The 21,402-nt window shown below is 44.5% G+C and overlaps 7 protein-coding genes and 1 long non-coding RNA gene across 9 annotated transcripts; 4 read left to right on the forward strand and 4 right to left on the reverse strand.

The window, feature by feature from the left end:
* Positions 1–431: 431 nt before the first annotated feature.
* On the forward strand, positions 432–2,549 carry LOC108160849 (protein late bloomer). 2 transcript variants are annotated; one of them, XM_033392200.1, is made up of 5 exons: positions 432–629; positions 686–755; positions 1,616–1,774; positions 1,843–2,178; positions 2,251–2,549. In XM_033392200.1, exons 2-5 carry the CDS (start codon positions 696–698, stop codon positions 2,320–2,322), a joined length of 627 nt encoding a protein of 208 aa, XP_033248091.1. In that variant the 5' UTR covers positions 432–629; positions 686–695; the 3' UTR covers positions 2,323–2,549. The 2 variants fall into 2 exon arrangements, with proteins under 2 accessions (XP_033248091.1, XP_017150595.1); XM_017295106.2 differs by lacking the exon at positions 686–755 and having other exon boundaries at positions 433–660.
* A 479-nt stretch (positions 2,550–3,028) lies between these two features.
* LOC108158309 (protein late bloomer) lies at positions 3,029–4,360 on the forward strand. The gene is made up of 5 exons (XM_017290548.2): positions 3,029–3,298; positions 3,354–3,527; positions 3,587–3,742; positions 3,806–4,000; positions 4,127–4,360. Exons 1-5 carry the CDS (start codon positions 3,239–3,241, stop codon positions 4,196–4,198), a joined length of 657 nt encoding a protein of 218 aa, XP_017146037.1. The 5' UTR covers positions 3,029–3,238; the 3' UTR covers positions 4,199–4,360.
* Positions 4,361–4,533: 173 nt separating this feature from the next.
* Positions 4,534–6,441, forward strand: LOC108160322 (protein late bloomer). Its single transcript, XM_017294248.2, has 5 exons — positions 4,534–4,955; positions 5,628–5,801; positions 5,864–6,019; positions 6,085–6,282; positions 6,348–6,441. Exons 1-5 carry the CDS (start codon positions 4,896–4,898, stop codon positions 6,417–6,419), a joined length of 660 nt encoding a protein of 219 aa, XP_017149737.1. The 5' UTR covers positions 4,534–4,895; the 3' UTR covers positions 6,420–6,441.
* On the reverse strand, positions 6,336–7,495 carry LOC108160321 (protein late bloomer). Its single transcript, XM_017294247.2, has 4 exons — positions 7,388–7,495; positions 7,156–7,329; positions 6,735–7,100; positions 6,336–6,676 (listed from the first exon to the last, which is right to left on the reverse strand). The coding sequence occupies exons 1-4, from the start codon at positions 7,445–7,447 to the stop codon at positions 6,512–6,514; spliced, it is 765 nt and encodes a 254-aa protein (XP_017149736.1). The 5' UTR covers positions 7,448–7,495; the 3' UTR covers positions 6,336–6,511.
* A 44-nt stretch (positions 7,496–7,539) lies between these two features.
* Positions 7,540–11,084, reverse strand: LOC108160320 (polypeptide N-acetylgalactosaminyltransferase 3). Its single transcript, XM_017294246.2, has 6 exons — positions 10,530–11,084; positions 10,038–10,138; positions 9,768–9,948; positions 9,542–9,708; positions 8,219–9,477; positions 7,540–8,151 (listed from the first exon to the last, which is right to left on the reverse strand). The coding sequence occupies exons 1-6, from the start codon at positions 10,661–10,663 to the stop codon at positions 7,990–7,992; spliced, it is 2,004 nt and encodes a 667-aa protein (XP_017149735.1). The 5' UTR covers positions 10,664–11,084; the 3' UTR covers positions 7,540–7,989.
* Positions 11,085–13,572: 2,488 nt separating this feature from the next.
* On the reverse strand, positions 13,573–14,648 carry LOC108160682 (protein late bloomer). Its single transcript, XM_017294833.2, has 5 exons — positions 14,521–14,648; positions 14,280–14,453; positions 14,056–14,208; positions 13,804–14,001; positions 13,573–13,742 (listed from the first exon to the last, which is right to left on the reverse strand). Exons 1-5 carry the CDS (start codon positions 14,578–14,580, stop codon positions 13,668–13,670), a joined length of 660 nt encoding a protein of 219 aa, XP_017150322.1. The 5' UTR covers positions 14,581–14,648; the 3' UTR covers positions 13,573–13,667.
* Positions 14,649–16,861: 2,213 nt separating this feature from the next.
* Positions 16,862–18,461, forward strand: LOC108160683 (protein late bloomer). Its single transcript, XM_033392167.1, has 5 exons — positions 16,862–17,086; positions 17,428–17,595; positions 17,651–17,809; positions 17,874–18,062; positions 18,128–18,461. Exons 1-5 carry the CDS (start codon positions 17,024–17,026, stop codon positions 18,206–18,208), a joined length of 660 nt encoding a protein of 219 aa, XP_033248058.1. The 5' UTR covers positions 16,862–17,023; the 3' UTR covers positions 18,209–18,461.
* LOC117188382 lies at positions 17,143–17,491 on the reverse strand. Its single transcript, XR_004472559.1, has 2 exons — positions 17,403–17,491; positions 17,143–17,340 (listed from the first exon to the last, which is right to left on the reverse strand). It is a non-coding gene; the product is annotated as an uncharacterized LOC117188382 (long non-coding RNA).
* Positions 18,462–21,402: the final 2,941 nt, after the last annotated feature.

Consider the following 21,402-nt stretch of genomic DNA (forward strand, 5'->3'; position numbering starts at 1 on the left):
TAACAGTTTAATCAAATTTTGAGCAATCTGTTGATTAAATTTGCATTTTCTTTGTCCCCCAATCTGCCTGATCTTGAAGACCAAGTCACGAAAGCAAAGTCAAAGTCAAAGCACTCGCTAAGCGGGAGCATGTGACGTCATTGCTTGGAGCGGTGACCCAAGGTATATTCGTTTTGCTTGTCACTCTCTCTCTCTCTCTTAAATGCAACCGAGACACAGGCCGCTGTATTGTCTGACTTACCTTCAACTTAATACACCATGCGCTGACCGAAGTGAGTGCAACGCGCTCTCTCAATCGTTCTCCCAGCTGGTGGGCGCCTGTGTGTGGGAGTGTGTGCGCTTGCCTCGCTCTCCCGCACCACCCTCTGTTACGGTTTTATTTTGATTGCGATGGCGGAAGAAAAAGCAAAAGAGAACGACAAAAACTTTTCCCGCTTTCAGTTCAAAAACGAACGCAGAACGTACCACAAGCAGGGGACGACTTTTTGGAGAGCGGAAATCCCGAAAGAACATTTAACGGAAATTTATTTCGCTGTAAATTCAATTCGGAAAAACAAACCAAAAGAAAAACGTAAAAGTAAATAAACAAACAGCAAGAGAGGGGGAGAGAAACAAACAACAACAGCAAGGTGAAGAGACCTTCTTGAGCGAATTTTGCAGGTAATTCCAGAAGTCGGTTTTCCAGATCTACAAACATGGGCTGTGCCACGACCAGCGTTAAGATCACCTCCATTATACTGAATGCCATTTTAGGGGTAAGTCATCATTGCCTATAAGGAATACCAATTAGCCATAACAGCAGCAACAGAGTCAAGTATAGTGCAAGTACATACGAGTATATATGATATATATATGTATGTATGAGTATTACATTTGAGCAAGGAAATTAGCATGATGTCATGGGGGACAAGTGAACGCACTTCAAAAGTCCAACAAAAACAGCCTCAAAATGAATTATTTTCAAAAATTATTCCTATATGTACGGACTAGTGTTCGGCGGAGGAGAGCTTCAGAGCATATGTATACTAGCTGAATGTTTTCATTCTACTTCGGGTGTATTTTTAACCGATTTCTGTCGTGTTTGTCAGTCGCGAGCACACCTGAATGATGGCCTCAAGGTGGCACCTGACGCCTGACTACCCTGACCACCCTGCCTTCTCCGCCGCCCTCCCTGCGGTTGCCATGGAAAACTTGTTTACGGTTTAGGCCATTCCCAGACGGACCCAGCCAGAGCCTTCAATTGTTCCAATTCCGTTCCCGCAGGATGATGATGTCATGCCAATGTACATGTATATGTGTGTACATACTCGGATAACCCCGCACTCTGGTTTATAGTTTGACCTATATAGCGAAATCGAATCATACGAAAAACAACAAGAACAAGGGTTGGCCACCCCGAAATGGCAACTGAGAAGAGAAACAGGGAAGCAGAGAAATCAGGAGCGCGGGGAAATCTTTATCACAGACCAGTCAGGCGAACTTCCCCAAGCGAAAATAATGGAATAAATAATGGACGGGATGGCTGGATGTTCTTTGTTGCTGGTGTTAATTGTCATACAAATAGATTGCCACTGAAACTGCAATTGGAATTGCATCATCCCGTAATTTATTTCAGCTTCTGGCATTGGGCTCCATTGGATGGATCGCTTACAATGCGGACACCGAGAGCGAGGAGTTCGTCATCGCCGCCTATGTGGCCTGCTCGCTCATACTCGTGTTCGCCATGGTGGGCATCGTGGCGGCCATCCGAGAGTCGGTGGCCCTGACTGCAACGGTAAGGGGCTCAGAGTAATCTCAGCAGGAAGTCTCTGAATAAGGATTAATGTTCCTTTCAATCCCTAGAGTGCCGTGTTCCTGCTGGTACTGGCCATACCGCAGATCGTGAGCACCTGCATGCTGCTGCATCAGTACGAGGTGCAAAGCGGACAGGAGACGGTGGAGGTGGCTTGGCAGGCAAACAACATGGACGCACTGCAGCAGAAGCACGAGTGCTGCGGCAAGAGCAGCGCCCAGGACTATGTGCATCTTAACCAGCTTATCCCGCCCAGCTGCTACGCCGATCTTCAGCAGACCACCGACCACCTCTTTCTGGAGGGCTGCATCGAGAAGGTGCAGAGTTTCTATGAGAGCGACAAGCAGCGCTTCATCATTGTGTCCTGGGTTCTGGTTGCATTCGAGGTGGGCCTACATCTCTCTTTTGCCTTCTAAAAATCATATCTAACCGGTTTCGTCTTTTGATTTCCTTTGCAGTTGCTCTGCTTCGTCCTGGCCGTCTTTCTAGCCATTAGCTTCCGCAACAAGCAGCGCCGCCTGCAGTTCTAGGATGGCCCAGAATCGACCTGATCCCACAGTACAAATGCTTCGGACTTTGGGTCTCTCAAGTATTTCCCGCCTAGGCATTTCATTACAAACATAACAACAACAAAAACCAAAGTCATTCATTATTTACTCGTACCTAAGCCTTTCCTCTAATTAAGTACATCATATAGTCCAATTATCCATTATAATTATCAAAATAAATGTGTCTGTGTCTGTTTGAAAACGTTTCATCGCTTGGCGTTTGTTTGTTTTCGTAAGTTGATGGAAACATTAAGCATACGACGTGAGGCCCCTGTGAGCTTTAAATGCCGAAATTTTTGGCCAGAGACAGACAACTTGTTGCTGGGACTGCCAAGGCCAGAGTTTGCATAATAATTAGGTAAATGGGCGTCGGGAAATGGCTATAAATCCTACAAAGATGTCCTGAAATCCGCTTCCGTATCCCCTCTCCGATGTATATATGAGAAAACTTTTGCGCCTAATACTCCATAGGTGCGTTGCGGAAGAAAGCTTTCGAAGCACTGTGACATCATACCACCCAAAAATCTATGACAGAAGCACCGCAACCCCCACCCACACCCACACCACCACCACCGCGCATAAAGCACCCGACAATAACATTAATAGCAGCAACAAGAACAGCCATGGGATTCGTTGATTTTATACGAGCGGTGGAATCCACCAACTGGCCCTCGGGGGGCGCCATAATTTCGAATAGAATGCGTCCCATTCAGTCGAACGTCAACGTCTATAGGAAAAGGGCTTGCGTTCAGCTGAGCATTGCCTGGTCGTGTCCCCGCTGGTCACCGCTTCTAGTTAACTGCGCATCGGAAAAAGGAAAAAGGACAGGAAGGACGGATAAAGCGATAAGTAATTGGTGCGTTTATTGATTGTTTATCCTTCTGGAGCGTCTTGCAACATGGCCTGTCGCGTGTCGTTTCTGAAAACACTTCTCATCATTCTCAATGTCCTGCTATCGGTGCGTATGCATAATATCTGAGAGGGCTCCTTCGAAACGGCGTTTCTTTTGACAGCTAATTGGCGTGACACTGATTGCGCTGTCTGTGTATGAGCTGAACAGCTCCACGCCAGGCACCTTCGAGCACATTGCCATCGTCATCCAGATCTTTGTGGGCTCCTTCGTCATACTGACCTCGTTCCTTGGCTGCTTTGCCACGGCCCGGGTCTCCCTGGGACTCGTTTGGACTGTAAATAAAGGCTCCTTAAGCAATGACCACATCTGACATTATCTTTCCCTTGCTCCCAGTATGTGATCTGCCTCTTGATCCTGCTCTGCCTGCAGATCTACATCATTGCTGCAGCCCACTCAACGAACTATGTGGAGAGGTCGCGGAGCGAGTTCCTGGCCCTCTGGTCAGATCCCAGAACCAATGTCGAGCGCCTCTCCCTCATCGAGCAGAAGGTGAGTGGGGAGAAGTGTCCCTAAACGAACTCACGCATGAAATGGAATTGGATTCCCTTTCAGTACTCGTGCTGTGGTCAGGTCGGTGCCCATGATTACATACTGCTCGGCAGGGGAATACCCACGAACTGCTACAGGAACTTCGACAGGCAGCAGGACAACCTCTTCACCGAGGGCTGTCTGGCGGCTGTCCAGGCCCATGCCAACGACAACGTGGCCATCGGTCTCGTCATCAAGTGGCTGCTGTTGGTGGTAGAGGTGAGTCTCATGTCAGCCTCGATTATTAATTACATGGGGCTTAGCAAGTCAAGGGCGGGCCGGAAATAGCTTCCAGGCCAGATATAGATGGGTTTTCTAATCAAATTTTCCAATACCATCACACAGTTCGCCGCCCTGGGAGCCGCTACACACTTGGGCATCACGGTGCGCAACAAATTGCGGCGCGAGAGATTCTAACAGGTTTCCCGAATGGCGATGCACCTGCCCCAGCCATGGCCTGGAACCGATGGGAGCAAAAAAACCCATAACAAACACTTCTGTACGCCAGCCACCCCCCGTGGATCTGGAATAGGCAGCAAATACGTAGAATAAATAATAAGAACACACCAGAAATATTTGATTAATTTTATTTTTGCCAACTACATATATGCGGAATATCAGAGATGCGACTAAGTGGATAGATGTACGAGTACGAGTATATGTCTGCCTATAAAGACGCATATAAAAATATAAATCTCGTCCACTCGTCGGGACGCGGCGGGAAAGAAGATGAGCGCCGGACTCTACGAGTAACGACCGGCACACACAAAATACCGAGGCGGAGACCAAGACGGACCCGAACCCGGACGCGGACACGGCACGGACAGCCACTCAGCGGATTTGTAAACATTTCGCTGCTTCTTAGTGATCGTTTTTTGGGTTTTGGCTTTATTTTGCTTTGGGCTGAACGAGTTCTCTTCGCGGCAGCCGAAGGCATTAACAGTTTGGGTCACAAGCGGCGCGCGTCGGAAATAGTCGGACGCGAGTGGAAAACGAATTTCCCCCGAGAGAAAAGCGTGTGCAGCTGGAGTCGCAGTGTTGTGCCTTCACAGTGTTGAAAATATAATTATTATAGCTCGTACGAGGGTGATATATTGGTAATAGAGGTGTCAGAATGCCAACCATTCGCGTGTGCCTGCAATGGACTGCGGTGGTCTTCAATACAATTACTCTGGTAAGAGTTTCGTCGCTCCACACGGCGCATGAGTTATTTACGATCACAAATTTTCGTGTGCAAACAATTGAAGTACATAAATTAAGTGCTAAGCAGTGGCTTGTAGTAAATCATTTCATTGAGAATAAATATGTACTATGTTCCGCTCATTGACTCACACGGCGTATGAGTAATGGATTGTATTGTATTCGAGTTCATCTCGGCCGTCGGCCGTCAAAGCGAAATCATTTAATTTCTTACATTTCTGTGGCATTTTTCATTGTCGAATGTAATTTTTTTCGTTTTGGGCTACCGCTGCCTGTGTAGATGGCCAATTTGGCAGCAAACAAATCCCACTCCATTCCGAATTTTCCATTTCTGCCAAAAACATGTCACTTGGCGTTCATTTTTCCTTATTTTGCGCTTGTGGTTCCTTTGGCACATTTGAAACGAAAGAAATCGGAGAGAGGTCTGTGTATATGCCATTTAAAAATAAAGCCCAAAGTAATTCAATTTATTTTAATGCCAATATTTTCTTTTATTTTGTATTTTCGATTCTCTTGCGCTCCGATGACGTCGCCTACATAGCGAACTTTTGTCTCTAAAGATTTTTGTTCTATTTTGTTTGGCCATTTCACGGCCCATTAACAAATAGTTAATGTGCATATATATTTATTTTTAATCATCATCTAGATCATCGGCATCCTGGCCGCGCTGGCCGGTGTCTACGAGCTGAATAGGTATGACGAGGGCTCCGCCGAGCATCTGCAAAAGTTCGTGCAGCTGGGCATGGCGGGGACTCTGATTTTGGCAGCCTTTATTGGATGCCTCGGCGCCTTCCTGGGCTCCATCAAGGTCCTGGTAGTGGTGAGTATCAGCTGTCCTAGGCTACAATACAAAAAGTCAACTGCAAGGGGAACAAGTTTTAGCACCTGACTCTGTTGGGAATCCTGATTGTGTCGCACATCTGGAAGCTCTCCCACTACAACGAGAACAAGCAGCTGGACGCCACCGAGGTCTACGTCATGGCCCTGTGGATGGAGGAGCTAGTCCATCAGGGCGCCATTCAGCAGCTGCAGCGAGAGGTGAGTTGTTGATTGTATACCCATCTGGGAAAACTCTTCTGACGGTCTAATTTCCATGAACTTAGTTCGAGTGCTGCGGCAACAAGGGGTTCGGGGACTACACGAGCCTGAACATCAAGGTGCCCTCCAGCTGTTTCCATACCAGGGACGGCCTTCACGCCCTGCATCCCTATGCGGAGGGCTGCATGGCGGCCGTGAAGCGAGCCTTCCTCCAGATCTACCGCTATGAGAAGTGGGCCCACTGTGGACTCATTGGCTACGAGGTATTCACTGCACGATACTCTCGGCCCCGATTATTAATTAATACTTCCCTTTCTGTCTGTTGCAGCTTGTGGGCATCATATTGGGCATCACGCTGTGCTGTCAGCTGACCAACAAGACACGCCGATATGCCTACTGATCCACACACACTTATTTATACTCGTACAGAAGCATTTGCAACATAGTCACATAATAAAACATAATGATCTAATCATTTGATAAAATCTAACATCAGACATCGGCATCATTCAGTAGATGTGCCCGTGAGCCGGTTACATGGTTGGAGCGCGGCTCTCGTCTAACACCAGGCGGCACTTGGCGACGGGCGAGACGCTGTCGCTCGCGCAGCTTGAAGAGCACGACACTCAGGGCGGTTGTCTGCAGCAGAATAAAGATCTATGGGAGGAGTACAGAGGCAGTGTTATTTGTCTGACAGCTGGAGTCAACTGCCCACCTCAAGGCCAACGATGGACCACATGAAGAGCTTATCGCGATGCTGTATATAGCGCTGGCTGTTGCTCAAAGTCTCCAGGCAGCCGCGCGGATAGACATGTTTCTGCTGGTAGAAGTCATTGGAAGTGGCCTGATAACAGCTCGCGGGTACCAGCAAATGCAACTGCCTGTAGTCGTCTGAATTGTTGTAGCCGCAGCAATGCTGTGTGGCCTCGTACTGATGCATTAGCTCCGGTCGACTGTCCAGGCCATGCCAGGCCAGCTCCAGCTGGTGCCAGGCACTGTCGGTAGCTATATGCGACGGATTGTTGTAGTGATGCAGCTGCAGGTACTCCGCACCCATACAAATCAGTATAAACAGTGTGAACTGCAGGCGAAAAGTTATTTCAGTTGGGTTTCTGGCGGATCTTAAGGGTACTTACGATTAGATTGACGCACAAGAGATTGCAGATCAGGCCGTAGCAGCCGAACATTACGATCATGCAGATTGTTCCCCCAAGAACCAAGCTTTTTACGAAGTACGTGTGCTCCGGAGTATTAGGCTCTGCTGCATGGAGGCCCAGTCCTGCCCCGCACATAACACCAATGCCCAGCAGCTGGGGGAGAAGAGAATATCTTAGTCAGAAATAAATATGTGTAGATTCAGTGGCTTACCATATAGAGCAGATTGGCGAGCAGGCCCGAAAGCTTGATTGTGTTGTAGCAGCGGTTCATGGCGAGAATGCTGGAATCTCTAGCAGATGCGCCGAATTTAAGCAATTTGCAATCTCTACAAGAGGCAAGCGATAAGCCAGAAGACAAACTCGTAAAGGAAAAAGTGCAGCGACACTTTCTACAATCAGAGGGTTTATTCAAGTGACATATACAAGTGTTCGATGGTAGTAAGTACTTCCGTACTTCTGTACAGCTAAAAATTGTCTAAAAACTTGCTTAATAAATATGACATAGACATAGAATACGAGTAGATCTAAAGTTCTATCGCGTCGCAATATGGCTCGAGAGAAAAACAAACTCTCGAGCGTATTTGGATACATAAAATGTTTCACAAACAATTCTTGTGGGTCTGTATCGTGGTTCGGGTGAGAGGGGTGGTGGTGGTGTTGGTGTTAATCTGAATATGTCGGCTATTTGTGTTGGTTTGTTACATGTTTCAAAAAAAAAAATTTCAATAAATATCACATTGTGTTAAAAGAGTTGCTGGCAGGGTAATTGGATCATGTCCTGGCATTCCTAGCTCTTCCATTCCATTCCTCGTCCTATAAACGCCATGGCAGTGGGATGAAGCCCCACTTCTGTGTGATATCCTTGAAGTCGCACTGCATGCAGAGCACCACCTTCTCCTGCTTCTGAAGTCGTGCATTTGTAGCCGCCTTGAGTGTGAGGCACAGCTTAGTGTCCCGATGCGAGATTTGCTGGGTCTGCGGGCAGTAGAAAAGGGATTAGTAGGTATAAACAGCATTGCTTCATTTTCTTTAGCCCACTCACATCCATGTCGTAATTCCAAAGCTGGCTGGCATCACCGGCGCACTGAGTCAGCATCACGTTTGAGGTGGTGGCATTGCGGTTCTTAAGAAGCTTGATCACTCCCTGTTTGGGTGGGCGGTAGGCCAGGCAGATGTTATCATTGGTCATAATCTGTCCCTTGGGGGTGATCACGAACATGTCCATGGTCTGGGCATGCGACGTGCAGTCGCCCACTGTGACGGGTTGCAGAGAGGAACGCGGCGCAACCTCCTTCAGTGGACGCAGACACTTGTCCCGCTCTAGATCGATCAGAGACATAAACTCCTCCGACTTGCTCTCTATCTCCTCGAAGGCCCGCTTCCATTCCCGTGACAGGGCACGTCCCGGAAGATTCTTCATGTGTTTGCTGTAGGCCTGCGCGCACTCAGTCTCTCCATCCAGCCAGATTATCTTGCCGAAGAAGCGATCGGGTGCTGGGAAGAAGTGTTCCGGCCAAATGTTCTCCAAGTACCAGGCAAACGACTTGCACTGCAGCTTCTCCCGTAGAGCCACGCGTTCCGTTACGTTAACTTTATCCTTGACACTCAGCGATAGTCCAGAAGTATACAGCATGACGAAGTACTGCCAATCGTCCATCCAGACGGTGGCAGCCCTAGCCAAATTGTCTGTGAGCACCTCGCTCATGCCGCCAGGAAACGTGTAGGGCGTACTACTGCGAAATACGTGACCCACGTGGGAGCAGGGGCTGATCTCAACCCTTCCGCCGCATTGCCAGATCCGGAACGACATCTCGACATTTTCTCCGCCCCAAACACGCATGTTGCTGTCGTAGGATCCCATTTCATAGAAGTAGTTGCGATCGATGGCGAACAGACCGCCAGCCATGCCAGGAGTGGCTATGGGGGCCGTGGAGTCCTTGGCTGTGATTTCCGTAGTCTGGCGTTTCCTCTCCGAAGAGAACCAGCGGAAGCTCAGCTGCCAGTTAAAACCACCCCAATGGTTCTCAAACGTCTTCGTGTAGCTGAAGTTGTCGTCGGATATGATGTCGATCACTGGACAGATGACCACATTGCGTGCCTCCTTGATGCGCGCCAACAGGGGCTCCAGCCAGCCACGCGAGCATTCGCAGTGGGCATCCAGGAAGGTTAGTACATCTCCGCGGGCATGTTCGGCACCCAGGAGGCGAGCGGGAACCAAACCGCTGCGCTTTTTCATGCGGTAGATCCGAGTGGGCACCGTCAGAACCCGTATATAGCTCTCCAGCTGACGCTTCAGATAAGCTGCGAAAGAGAAAACCAAAATTAGTGTTATTCGGTCTTCTGGAATACCGAGAGCCTTGCTTACAGCGCTCGCTGGCATCGTCAACCAAAATGATTTCCTTGAGCAAATGGCGGGGCGAGCGGTTGATGACGCTGGTTATGGTGCGCAGCAGGACGGACCAGGCCTCGTTATGGAACACAATGATTACTGAAGTGCTGGGCAAGCCACTGTCATACTTCTTGTCGCGGCATCTACAACGAAAGTACTGTCTTAGATGGAGATCATTCCCTTGAGGGCAGGTCGCACTCACTCCGGGGTACGATAGTCCTTGAGAGTGCGATTGAGTGGAATACGATCGCTGGCCAGCAGGTTGAAGCTGTTCAAGCGAAAGAAGCGCTGCATACGAAAGCGGTCGCGGGGCGGTACAACAACGGGTCGCCCGTCGGCTCCCTCGCCAGGGACAGGCTTGAACTGGTTGATGTTGTAATCGTCTGCCAATGAATGGATTTATACATTCATTTATTTATTTATGTCTGCATATTGTGACATTGGTGATGAGAGATGCTTGATGTCTACTCACCTGCAGTCATGTTGCCGAAGATGTCTCCCTTGCCAATATAATGGGCCACGATACTTTTATGCGGCCAGAGGGAGCGACGTTTCGGCGGCGGTTTCGGATGACTTTGCAAGAAACCCATTAAAGCACCAGCCCATCCAATGCGATCCGATTCAATACGCGGCAATCCGAGGGCAAGTGATCCACAAAGGCATAGACAAAGATGTGACAATGGTATTAAATTTAGCATTTTACAATAACTCGAATCACGCGAGGCGATGGCAAAACAAACAAGAAGAAATGCAAAGTGGTTTGAAGACCGAACACCAAAACACCGAAAACCGAAAGTCGAGGCGACCCGCTCGAGTGGAACAACAGCAGTCAGTCACTTGCAACATGGCCAGACGTGGGCTCCAAAGGAAATTATGCAATGCCAGCCGGAGGAGGAGGTGGCAGAGAGGTCTGCTGCACTCCATCCTAATGGATTCTTTTTTTGGTGTCGTGTTGGTTACTCACCGCAGCTCTGAATCAGCGGTTTGTATGCTTGCCACATATAAGTTAATGCTAATTGCAAACATGAAGAATGCAAAGAACAGTAGGAACAGATAGAGGAGCCACAGTTTCTTTAATTGTTGAAAGCGCAGACCCATCGTTAATGTTGCTGTTCTTGTTGTTGTAGTTCTCCGTGAATTGATTGTCTTCTACTACCACTGCTGCTGCTGCGGCTGGTGCTTCTGGGCCTAAAGCGTGTTAATGACTGCTGTCCGTCTTCAGCTTGAGATGTGATCGCCAGCACTGTTTGGTGCCAACTAATCAAGTTATTTGTTGTTGGCCAAGTCAATACCCTACGATCCGGAACCCGACACGCATCCCTCGCTGGACGCAAATTGTGGCGCTGGAACAATTCGGCCGCTTTCAAATACGCGCCGCGTACGCGTTCCAATTTGCAAACTGTGCTGATTATGGCTTATGAATACATTTCGCTTGTTCTCGGATGGCACTTGTTTACTTAGAAATTACGGTAAATAAGGCGACCAAAACATTCCTTCAGTGTGACCGCGGACCCATTGATAAAGTATACCGACTGACATTCAAAAATACACCAAAATATACCGTCTCATTTGAAAAATATACCGTAGATATACTGACGAATTCAAGTTCTATTTTACATATTCCTCGTTTTTGATATTCCGACGAATATTACTAGCTATATAGAACATTAAGCCATGCCCACATAATTTTATACGATTAATGAATCAATTTTCTACAAGATTGGATAGTTTTTAATCCTTGCTTTTATTGTATTCATTGTAAAAAAAGGGTTAAACGAAAAAGTTCAACAAAAAAAAGAGTCGCAATGTTGCTGGTATTTGAAGACGTGATGCGTGTATAGCCCTTTTACACCCTAATTCGCTAATTTTATATGAAGATCAAACGTAATTTATTAAGACCTTTTCTCAAATTGATATTCTTTAGACATATTCAAGTACATTATTAGTATCTTGTATATATTTATGTCGATCCTGATACCTACTGAGCCTTGGAAGACAAACATATTCACAATTCTATAACATTCGTTTCCCCCAGGGTATGTGTGCATGGAATTAGCAACATGTTTGTGTATGGAATGAGACTCATTGCTGCAAAAGCGAAACTGCGGCGAATCGGGTATTGCCTATATTTCAAGCTATATAGATTTGCCCACTTAGCTTTATCATAGATAAATGCATTTTCTACAAGATTGCTTCTTTTAATTACCTTTATGTATTTTATTTTGACCAAAAAACGGTTTTCAAGTTTTTGCAACAGTGTGTGTGGAATGGGACTCATTGTTGCTAAAGCGAGCTGCGGCGAACTGCGGCGAACTCAAATTCGATTCAAAAAACGACCAATTCTTTATTCCTTTGAATATTACTAGCTATATAGAACATTTAGCCATGCCCACTCAATTTTGTACGATTGATGAATCAATTCTATACATGATTGGCTTATTCGAAATACTTCCTTTTATTGGATTTCTATATAGCATTGAAAATTTAATTAATAGATTGATGAAATTGACAAAAATACCATGGGAGCGCGGCGAAAACCAGTATTTCTACAGTATGACCCTCAGAACAGCACCGAAATATACCGTCTCAATTGAAAAATATGCCGTTGATATACTGTCGAATTCAAGATCTATTATACATATTCGTCGTTTTTGATATTCCGTTGAATATTACTAGCTAGATTAAGCCCTCAGCCATGCCCACATAATTTTATCCGATTAATGAATCAATTTTCTACTGGACTGGTTTATTTTAAATAGTTGCTTTTATTGGATTTTGTCTAAAAATAGGTTTCAGCAAAAAAGGTCAAGCAAATAAAACATAATAAAACGTAAGAGAAAAATAGTTCCTACTGATCAATTTGGATATTCAGTTACATAATGCTGGCTAACTAAGACTCTTAGCTCTGCCCATATAATTTTAAGCCATTGATGAATAAATTTTCTACAAGATTAGCTACTTTTAGGTACTACCTTTTATTGTATTGTATGGGGTCATTTTATACCTTATTTCTTTAATATTTTGTTTAATATGCAGATAATGTTACAGTTCAAACTGTTACAGTTTAAAACGCAATTAATAAACGTTAAATTAGACTTTTAGACTGATTAGTGATTAGTTTCCTGGATAAATCCCGATGCTAATTCTTGATCTCCATAAAAAGACAATCAAGTGCAAAATATCTTTGTGATAGATTTAAAACAGCTACTGACTAGTTTCTGGCATCACTGAAACCTGGGATGACAAACATACCCTTGATTCAATAATATTCTTCTTCGTAGGGTATGCAGAATGGTGCCCATGTTGCGGGGCTCGATTTCTCGGCACATGAGTCTGGCCCAACAGTCTGCTGCAACACTTGTGCATGGAACATTTTTGATGATTTTACCGTTTCAAACCGCTACACTTACCAAAACCGGTTCCGTTAATGTGCGATATATTTAAACAATAAATTACATATTAAAAGTAACTAATCAATATCAAGTCTTAATACCAGTCCGTCCTGGTTTGATTTCGGACAGGTCCGTGAGGAAAGCGGCCCCGAGAATCCGAAGACGACGATTTCCAAGGGTCGGGCAATAATAACCTTTTTTTTCATTAATGTGTGCAGTAGAACGGTTGATACACTGTTGATTTGGATTATACGATGCTGCATAGAAGCTGTTCGACAGTCTTGATTTATTCTTCCTCCCTGCCTCGGCGGCAGCGGCCATGATAAATTACTCCTTGTGATTTACACTGTAAACAATTTTCCGTGTCGATTCGTTGGAATTTTTCTATAACATCTGGAGACGGTAGATTTTTATTCGATCCGATTATGAAAAAGATACGTAACGGCTTTTGTTTTCAACGATTATTTGGATTGTTAGTTCGACTGGTTCCTCTAGCTCGCCCTGGTCAGTTGATGTGGTTCTAATAGTTCAAATGCGGCCCTGGCTCGTTGTGGCGCGCAGTTATCGATACTCAAACTGCATTAAACAATTTTAATTGAAATACAAAGATCTTAGTTCGAGTTTTGTAAATTTTTTTTGTACTAAACATATTGGGTGAACATATTTGTACAGCTTCTAATACTGTTTACAGATGTATTCAAGACGAGCTTCTAACGATACGGACGTCGGCGCTCTGCATTCTGTAAGGTTATGGCCAAAAGACCAGCAAATATTACGGTAAGCATCTGAAAATCGGATTGAGAAGTAGTTCGGGATTGATTACATTTAGGAACTATGAACACTTACTTCCACACCCACAACTGACCAGTCGCTGATGCGTTCCCAGCGAGTGCCCTTAATAAATGCTGCACCCAGTTGTCGGTCACAGCCCACTGTGTAGAGATCTGTGGTTACTGTTGAGTTCTGGTTGAAGTAGCAGCTCTGCGGTATGCGTAGGCCGCTGTCCGGATAGTTCGAGGGCCCAGTCATTCCGCAGCAATGATACTGAAAAGGAATGGAATCTGATTAAAACTGGACCCGATCGATATTCGAGCGTACCTTAATTTCATAATAGGACATGCTGCCTTGGTGATACAGCTGGCCCTGCCAGGCACTGTAGATGGTCTCATTGGCCAGCAGCTCGAAGTTGATGGGCTGGGCGAATATCACGGTTATCTGCCCGAATACCAGAGCCATCAGAATCGCAGCGTACTTTCAGGAATACACGAAAGGTTGTACAAATCGTACTCGTAATTGCTCAAAAAAATGCGATCATCACTTACAATCCAGGTCAGACGAATGCTCTCCCTCAGAGCGGCAATGCAGCCGAAGATGGTGCTGCCAAAGAGGAGGGCCCCCAGGACAATCCCCACAATGCAGGGCACCCGAATGGCCATGCTATGGCTGAAGGCAATCAAGGCGTAGGAGCATGCTACGATGGTCAGGGCCGCCAGCACCTGTTAGGTGGAGACAGAATGAGTAAGTGATGACTATCAGTTGGGGATTTGGCGATAACACACTCACACAGCAAAGAAAGTCCAACACGAAGGAGGATATCTTCAAGGTCTTCGTGCCGCAGCTCATTTTGGGGCAAATAAAACCTTACGTCTGTTTCGGCCAAGCGCACTATCTGGAAACAACTGAGCGCCGCGCCAGGCAAAATATCCAAATCTAACACCGCCAGCCAATAGTCCATTGAAGCTTAGAGTTATCTGCCTTTCCTAGGCCACTCCAACTGATAAGGCGGTTGCCTTCCCCAGCTGTGCAAGATAGTGCCGACCGGAGAGCGCAGAACAACAGCGAAAGAGACCAATCTGAATACGGGTGGAAAATCCTCTCAGTTAACAAACAAATTAGAGAATCACTCGAGTAGCACCATCAAAACATGCCTCTATATCGGTGTGACTGTAACCAAAACATTGCGTTTGGGGTGGACCTTTTAAGTTGAATCGGAAGCACTTGCCTTTTTTTATAGTCGATATTCAAAGAGTATATAATATAATATATAATTATAAATATAAAATAAAATATTTCAGCTCATATTTTAGGCAGCAAATGGTTTTTATTTTTTGTGTAAATTGTACAAACTGGTATGAGCGGAAAAAAACGAGGGGGAATTGATTTGTTCCTTTTGGCTACAAAAATGATCCGATCTGATCCAAAATTCAGCAACCGGATAGATTTGGTCATTCTCTATGATTGTGCGTTTTTAGTTTTCTCGAATCTGCAATATTGTGGATGCAACAGATTTTCGTTCTTTGTGGGGGTGGAAGGCGGTGGGGCGAAATTTTGAGATATACGTTTTATAGTGAGATCGAACAGGAGTGCCAATACCAAATGTGGTTACTCTAGCCTTAATAGTTTCTGAGATTTGTGGATGCCCCAGATTTTCGTCCTTTGCGGGGGCGGAAGGGGGTGTGGCGAAATTTTGACACGAAACGGTCAAGGTCCGATATCATAGGAGTGTGGATACCAAATTTGGTTGCTCTAGCTCTTATAGGTTCTGAGATCCTTGAACTTACATTTTGCAATTGGAAAAACCGACCATGAAACCTGTGTGTTAGAGAGAGACAGAGCGAGAAAGAATGAAATTGTTTTCTTGATACGATCTGGTTCAGATTTTACAATCTAGAACATATAGTCATCCTCTACGATTCTGCGTTTTCAGTTTTCTTGTATCTTTGAAATTGTGGCATGCAACAGATTTTCGCCCTTTGTGGAGGCGGAAGTGGGCGGGGCAAAGTTTTGAAATATTTTTGTAATGTCGTTGCTCTAGCTCTTATAATCTTTGAGCATTAGGCGCGGATAGGCACGGATAGACTGACGGACAGACAGACAGGGCTCAATCGACTCGGCTATTGATGCTGATCAAGAATATATATACTTTATGGGGTCGGAAACGATTCCTTCTGGACGTTACACACATCCACTTTTACCACAAATCTAATATACCCCAATACTCATTTTAAGTATCGGGTATAATAAATTATGTGGAGCGCAAGCATCAAGGCCTTAGCTGTTTTTGTCGCCTTATTTTTCAAATCAGTCAGCTCGTTTTCAGAAGTGAGAATGGTGCTCTGCATTGGACTACTTTAGATTGACAATTTACAACGGCCCAGATAAATGAAAGAAGTAGTGATCCTGTGACTTTATCCGAGCTTCTTTGACGTGGCCAACAGTCGCTTCCCGCTGGTAGCAATTGAATATAAAAGCTCAACGGTTTCCACATAGTCAGCTGCGAAGCAATTAAAGTGGGCTTAAGAACTAATAATATATGTGCAGTGGTTTTAGAAGAAAGCAGTGCTACATTATTTTGACATATTTGTCAAACAAGGTGTGGCCACAACCGATCAAAATTGATTGGCCACTACTAATTTTGAATTGATTTTAAAACGTTACGAAAAAATATAGGCTACGTACAATTGTGGTGGCAGTCGTTATGGAATCACAAAATAACATAAATTTACTGTCTTTATACACATTGCATTTACCTTTTCTTTTAATTCACATAGATGTATTGTACTTTTAGAAGTGTGTAACAGAACTTAAACTTCGATTTACACATATGAAAATTATATTTTTTTCGCAGAACCAAGCAGAGACGTCTGCTCCTTTAGTATTCGCATAGAAACAATGTGTATTTATACAACTAAACTATGGCCAAGGGCAAACCTCTTCCACTACTTCCATCATTATATTATATTTAGGATCATTGCTAAGAAGAAGGCGTAACCGCAGACCCGCGATGGACTGGCCCCTACCGATTACTGACGCGATTTGGACAGTGAGTCAGATGGGAGTTGCGAAAGCCACAAGCCTATTTTTCGCTTTGGATATCGGCAGGAATTCTGCCTTGTGGCTGATTCAATTGAAATCTGTTATGTTCTGTTCTGTTCTTCGAAGCGTAAACAAAGCTCTAGTTTGTATAGTTATTCAGTCCAGTATTAGCCGTTGGCGAGCTCTCATCAAAGCTTGATCAAAATTTGTACATATATATTTGATAGTATCAATTATATATAAATCGAACATGATGGGCTGTGGTAGTATAACAATTATGTCTATGGTGTTCCTATTCAATACCTTAAGTTCGGTGAGTGAAAACACAATATGAGTCATTTTCCGTAAGGGAATTCCGCGCCGAATTCATTCAATTTATTTTTGGGGTTTTTGTAAAAGTTAAAGTAGAATCAGCGATCTCACTGTGGGGAACGTTGGCAGCTTACTTCTTCTTGGACACACCCACAGTGCGACCGCGACGACCAGTTGTCTTGGTTATCTTTCGTTATCTTCTTTCCACCAAAACTATCCACGGAACAACTATTTTTCCAGTAGCCGCTTTATTTGCTTTTGAGGATTTAAAATATAATTTTAATATTGTGTGTATAATAAAAATGTGTGTTTTATACAATGCCTTTGTGAATTTATTTGTAGGTTCTGGGCCTTGTCATTGCGGTGGTAAATTCGCTGGCCCTCAACGAGATGAGTTCTGAGGGGAAACCCCTTCTCATATTATTTATTTTGGTCGGTGTGATTATGTTTGTGGTCTCGTTTCTCGGATGCCTTGGCGCTATTAAGGCGAATGTGTGCATGACCTGGACGGTAAGTGAAGCCCTATCTGAACTGCATTTTAATGAAACTTTTCCACACTTTTCAGTATGCTATTACCGTGCTTGCTGCTGGAATCATTACCATCACCCTGTTGTGTATCCTCGCTGGGCACACCGACGAGAAAACACTGGCCAAAAATCAATTGGACGCCGCCTGGGCACAGGAAAAGAACCACACCAATGCAATGTCCATTCTCCAGTCGAAAGTAGGTGTAAAATAACATTGCTCACTTTTCTTTCCCGTTCTATGTACATATGTATGTATTATAGTTGCATTGCTGCGGAATAAATGGGCCCGGAGACTATACCGCTGCGAATCTCACACTTCCCTTTAGCTGCTTTTATCCCAACAGCAAGACAAAAGTCTACGAAGAGGGTTGTTTTTCCGAGCTAACCCAATTCTATGTGCAAGTCCTGAAGGGTTCCAAGGTAGCTGGGTGGATATTTCTTGCGATTGAGGTAGGTTCATTGAGCTCTCACTACCTATGCCTGCATTTCACCGACTCTCCGTCTTTCTCTTATAGATCGTTGCATTCGTGTGCGCTGTACTTTTAGACGTAACATTTAAGTATGGACGACGCCGCTGTCGTACCTTGTCCACTTGAATAGACTCTGAAATCTCTTCAAATTTTGTGTAGAATACTCGAGAAAATCAGTCTGATTGTACGCGCTTTTGGAGAACACTTTTAAATTGTACCATGGACTGCCAAATAATAATAATAATTTTTTTTGTCTGATTTATTGATTAGAATAACTGATTTGATTGCTGTTATCAAAACGTTAGTATATACTAACCACATACAGTATATGTATATATGTAGTAGTTTAAGTTGCTTGATGGCAACGAGTAACATTTATTTGATAAGTATGTTGGACTTAAAATTATAACAGCTCCAAGTTGTACAAGTATGTTTGTGACTAATTATATGCGTGTACGTCTGATGCGTGGCTGAACTGACAACTGACTGATCTCTCTCTCTTGATATCGGCTCTCTCAGAGCCGATTACTGCTCTATCCCGACGACACGACGAAAACACGACCGCTTCGTGTCTCTCTCTTTCCTTCGTTTCCTACATTCGGCTGTCCTGACGGACCATTCGCCTCGGATGGGTCTAGCCAAGGTTTCATATATTCTGAAACTGTAGAGGTCTTATATTTTTGGACGTTGACATGCAATGACTGCATCTTTCAAGAGGCGATGCAGTTAATGCACCGTCAAGTGGCCCGTGTGACACCAGCAGAAGGCTGTTACGCGCGGATCCGAGGCAAAACGCAGCCCTCCTCCCGCCCAACCGACCGAGGGGCGCTGCCGCATGACGCGGCATGCATGACATGCAAGAAAGATAGCTATTAGACTAACATTCGAGGAAAATTAGTACTAAACTTACTAAGAAACTAAGCATGCAATCAAAATACAAATACCACTACAGTTACTAATTAATAGAAAGGTGTGTAAGGATTAATAATTTAATAAGAGGAAGAGAATTAGTGGTGGATATAATATGGTAGAGGGAATTATAATCCGAGCATAAGACCCTAAACGGTTCATGCAAGGAATAATTCGATCTACAAAGTGGAAGGAACAACGGTATAAAATTTCTAGTCAGTCTAATAGGAATCGTGAAGTTTATGCGGCTCAACAGATCAGGGCTGTCTATGTCACCCCTGATCAAGTTGTGCATAAATATCACACCAAGCATTTTTCTACGGTTAACTAAGGATGGGAGGTTTACTAATAGTAGTCTACTAGAGTAAGATGGGAGTCTTACACCCGCATCCCAGTTAAGGCCCCGCAGAGCAAAGAGTAAAAAGTTTTTCTGTACTGATTCTATACGGTCCTGGTGTACTTTGTACTGAGGGCACCATACACAGGAGCCGTATTCTAAGATCGGACGAACAAGCGAGGTATAGAGAGTCTTTGTTATATAGGGGTCGTCAAATTCCTTTGACCACCTCTTTATAAACCCAAGCACGCCCATGGCCTTATTTACCATGGTAGAAATGTGTTCGGAAAACTTTAACTTGGGGTCTAACATAACACCCAGATCATCCACCAGGGTAATTCTCTCAAGAGAACCACCAAATAGGGTGTAGGGAGCCAACAAAGGGCTAGAACGATGAAATGTCATAACTTTGCATTTCGAGGCATTAAGGTGTAACAAGTTTGCACAACACCATGACTGAAAGTTATTGAGATCGGATTGCAAGCGAGAATGAAATGAAATGTCCTTGTACTGGACACAGAGTTTAACATCATCCGCATACATAAGTACTCGAGAGTATGTTAATACTGAAGGTAAGTCATTAATAAAGAGTGTGAAGAGTAAGAGGCCTAGATGGCTGCCTTGTGGTACTCCCGAAGAAACCTTTACTGGTAAAGAGAGGGAGTTTTTGAAGAGGACTCTTTGAGACCTAGAACAAAGATAGCTAGAAATCCATCTCAGGAGGTTGGGCGGAAACCCTAAAAGGTCAAGTTTATGCGCTAAAAGGGAATGGTTTACAGAGTCGAATGCTTTACTAAAGTCGGTGTAAATAACATCCGTCTGTAAGTTACATTGAAAGCCTTTAATAATGAAAGAGGTAAACTCTAACAAGTTCTTGGTGGTTGATCGCCGCCTTATAAATCCATGCTGAGTTGGAGATATAAGTGACTTGCAGAGATGTTGCAAGTGCGGAGTTAAAACCTTCTCAAACATTTTAGGAATAGCGGATAACTTTGCTATACCTCTATAATTTTTTGCATCAGACTTGCTACCTTTTTTATGGAGAGGAATTATAAACGATTCCTTCCAGATCGGGGGGAAGCAAGAAGAATCAATGGACAGGGTGAATAGTTTAAGCAAAGGTGCACACAGAGCCTCGGCGCAGTACCTGAGTACACAACCTGGAACCCCGTCTGAACCCGGTGAAAGCACCGGCTTAACTAGTCGAAGATCATGAAGTAGGGAACATTCATTTAACAAGGGACTGAAAATGCCGTTCGACCTCGGTAAACCGTATGGGTACGGATGACCAGAGTAGCTTTCCTCAGAAAAGGTGGTTTGGAAGAATTGGGCAAAAAGATCGGCAATTGCCTGATCATTATTTGCCGACGTATTACAAAATGATAGCGAGGATGGGTGTGCGGACGTTTTACGCTTACTGTTTACGAAGCTGTAAAACTGTTTAGGGTCCTGAGAAAAACGTATCCTGCATCGAAATAGGTAGTTCTTATAGCATTGAGCATTAAGAACTGAAAAGTTTGACCGAGCTAATACATAGCGAGAGTGAGAAGTAGGAGAACCCACTTTTTGAAATTTTTTATAAAGTCTTGATTTTAAGTTTTTTAGACTGGATAACTCTTTGGTAAACCAAGGGGGTTTTCCAGATCTAGTCGGACAAGAAGCGGGTTATTATCTATGATTCTGCGTTTTTAGTTTTCTCGAATCTGCAATATTGTGGATGCAACAGATTTTCGTCCTTTGTGGGGGTGGAAGGGGGTGGGGCGAAATTTTGAGATATACGTTTTATAGTGACATTTTAAAGGAGTGTGTGTACCAAATTTGGTTACTCTAGCCTTAATAGTCTCTGAGATTTGTGGATGCCTCAGATTTTCGTCCTTTGCGGGGGCGGAAGGGGGTGTGGCGAAATTTTGACACAAAATAGTCAAGGTCCGATATCACAGGAGTGTGGATACAAAATTTGGTTGCGCTGGCTTTTATAGTCTCTGAGATCTAGGCGCTAATGTTTTACTCTAAGCAAAGCCGCCTATGCTACGTGTGTGTTAGAGAGAGACAGGGCGAGAAAAAATGAAATTGT

This window comes from Drosophila miranda, chromosome 3 (genome assembly GCF_003369915.1).
Source record: "Drosophila miranda strain MSH22 chromosome 3, D.miranda_PacBio2.1, whole genome shotgun sequence".
In the NCBI taxonomy this organism is placed as follows: domain Eukaryota; kingdom Metazoa; phylum Arthropoda; class Insecta; order Diptera; family Drosophilidae; genus Drosophila; species Drosophila miranda.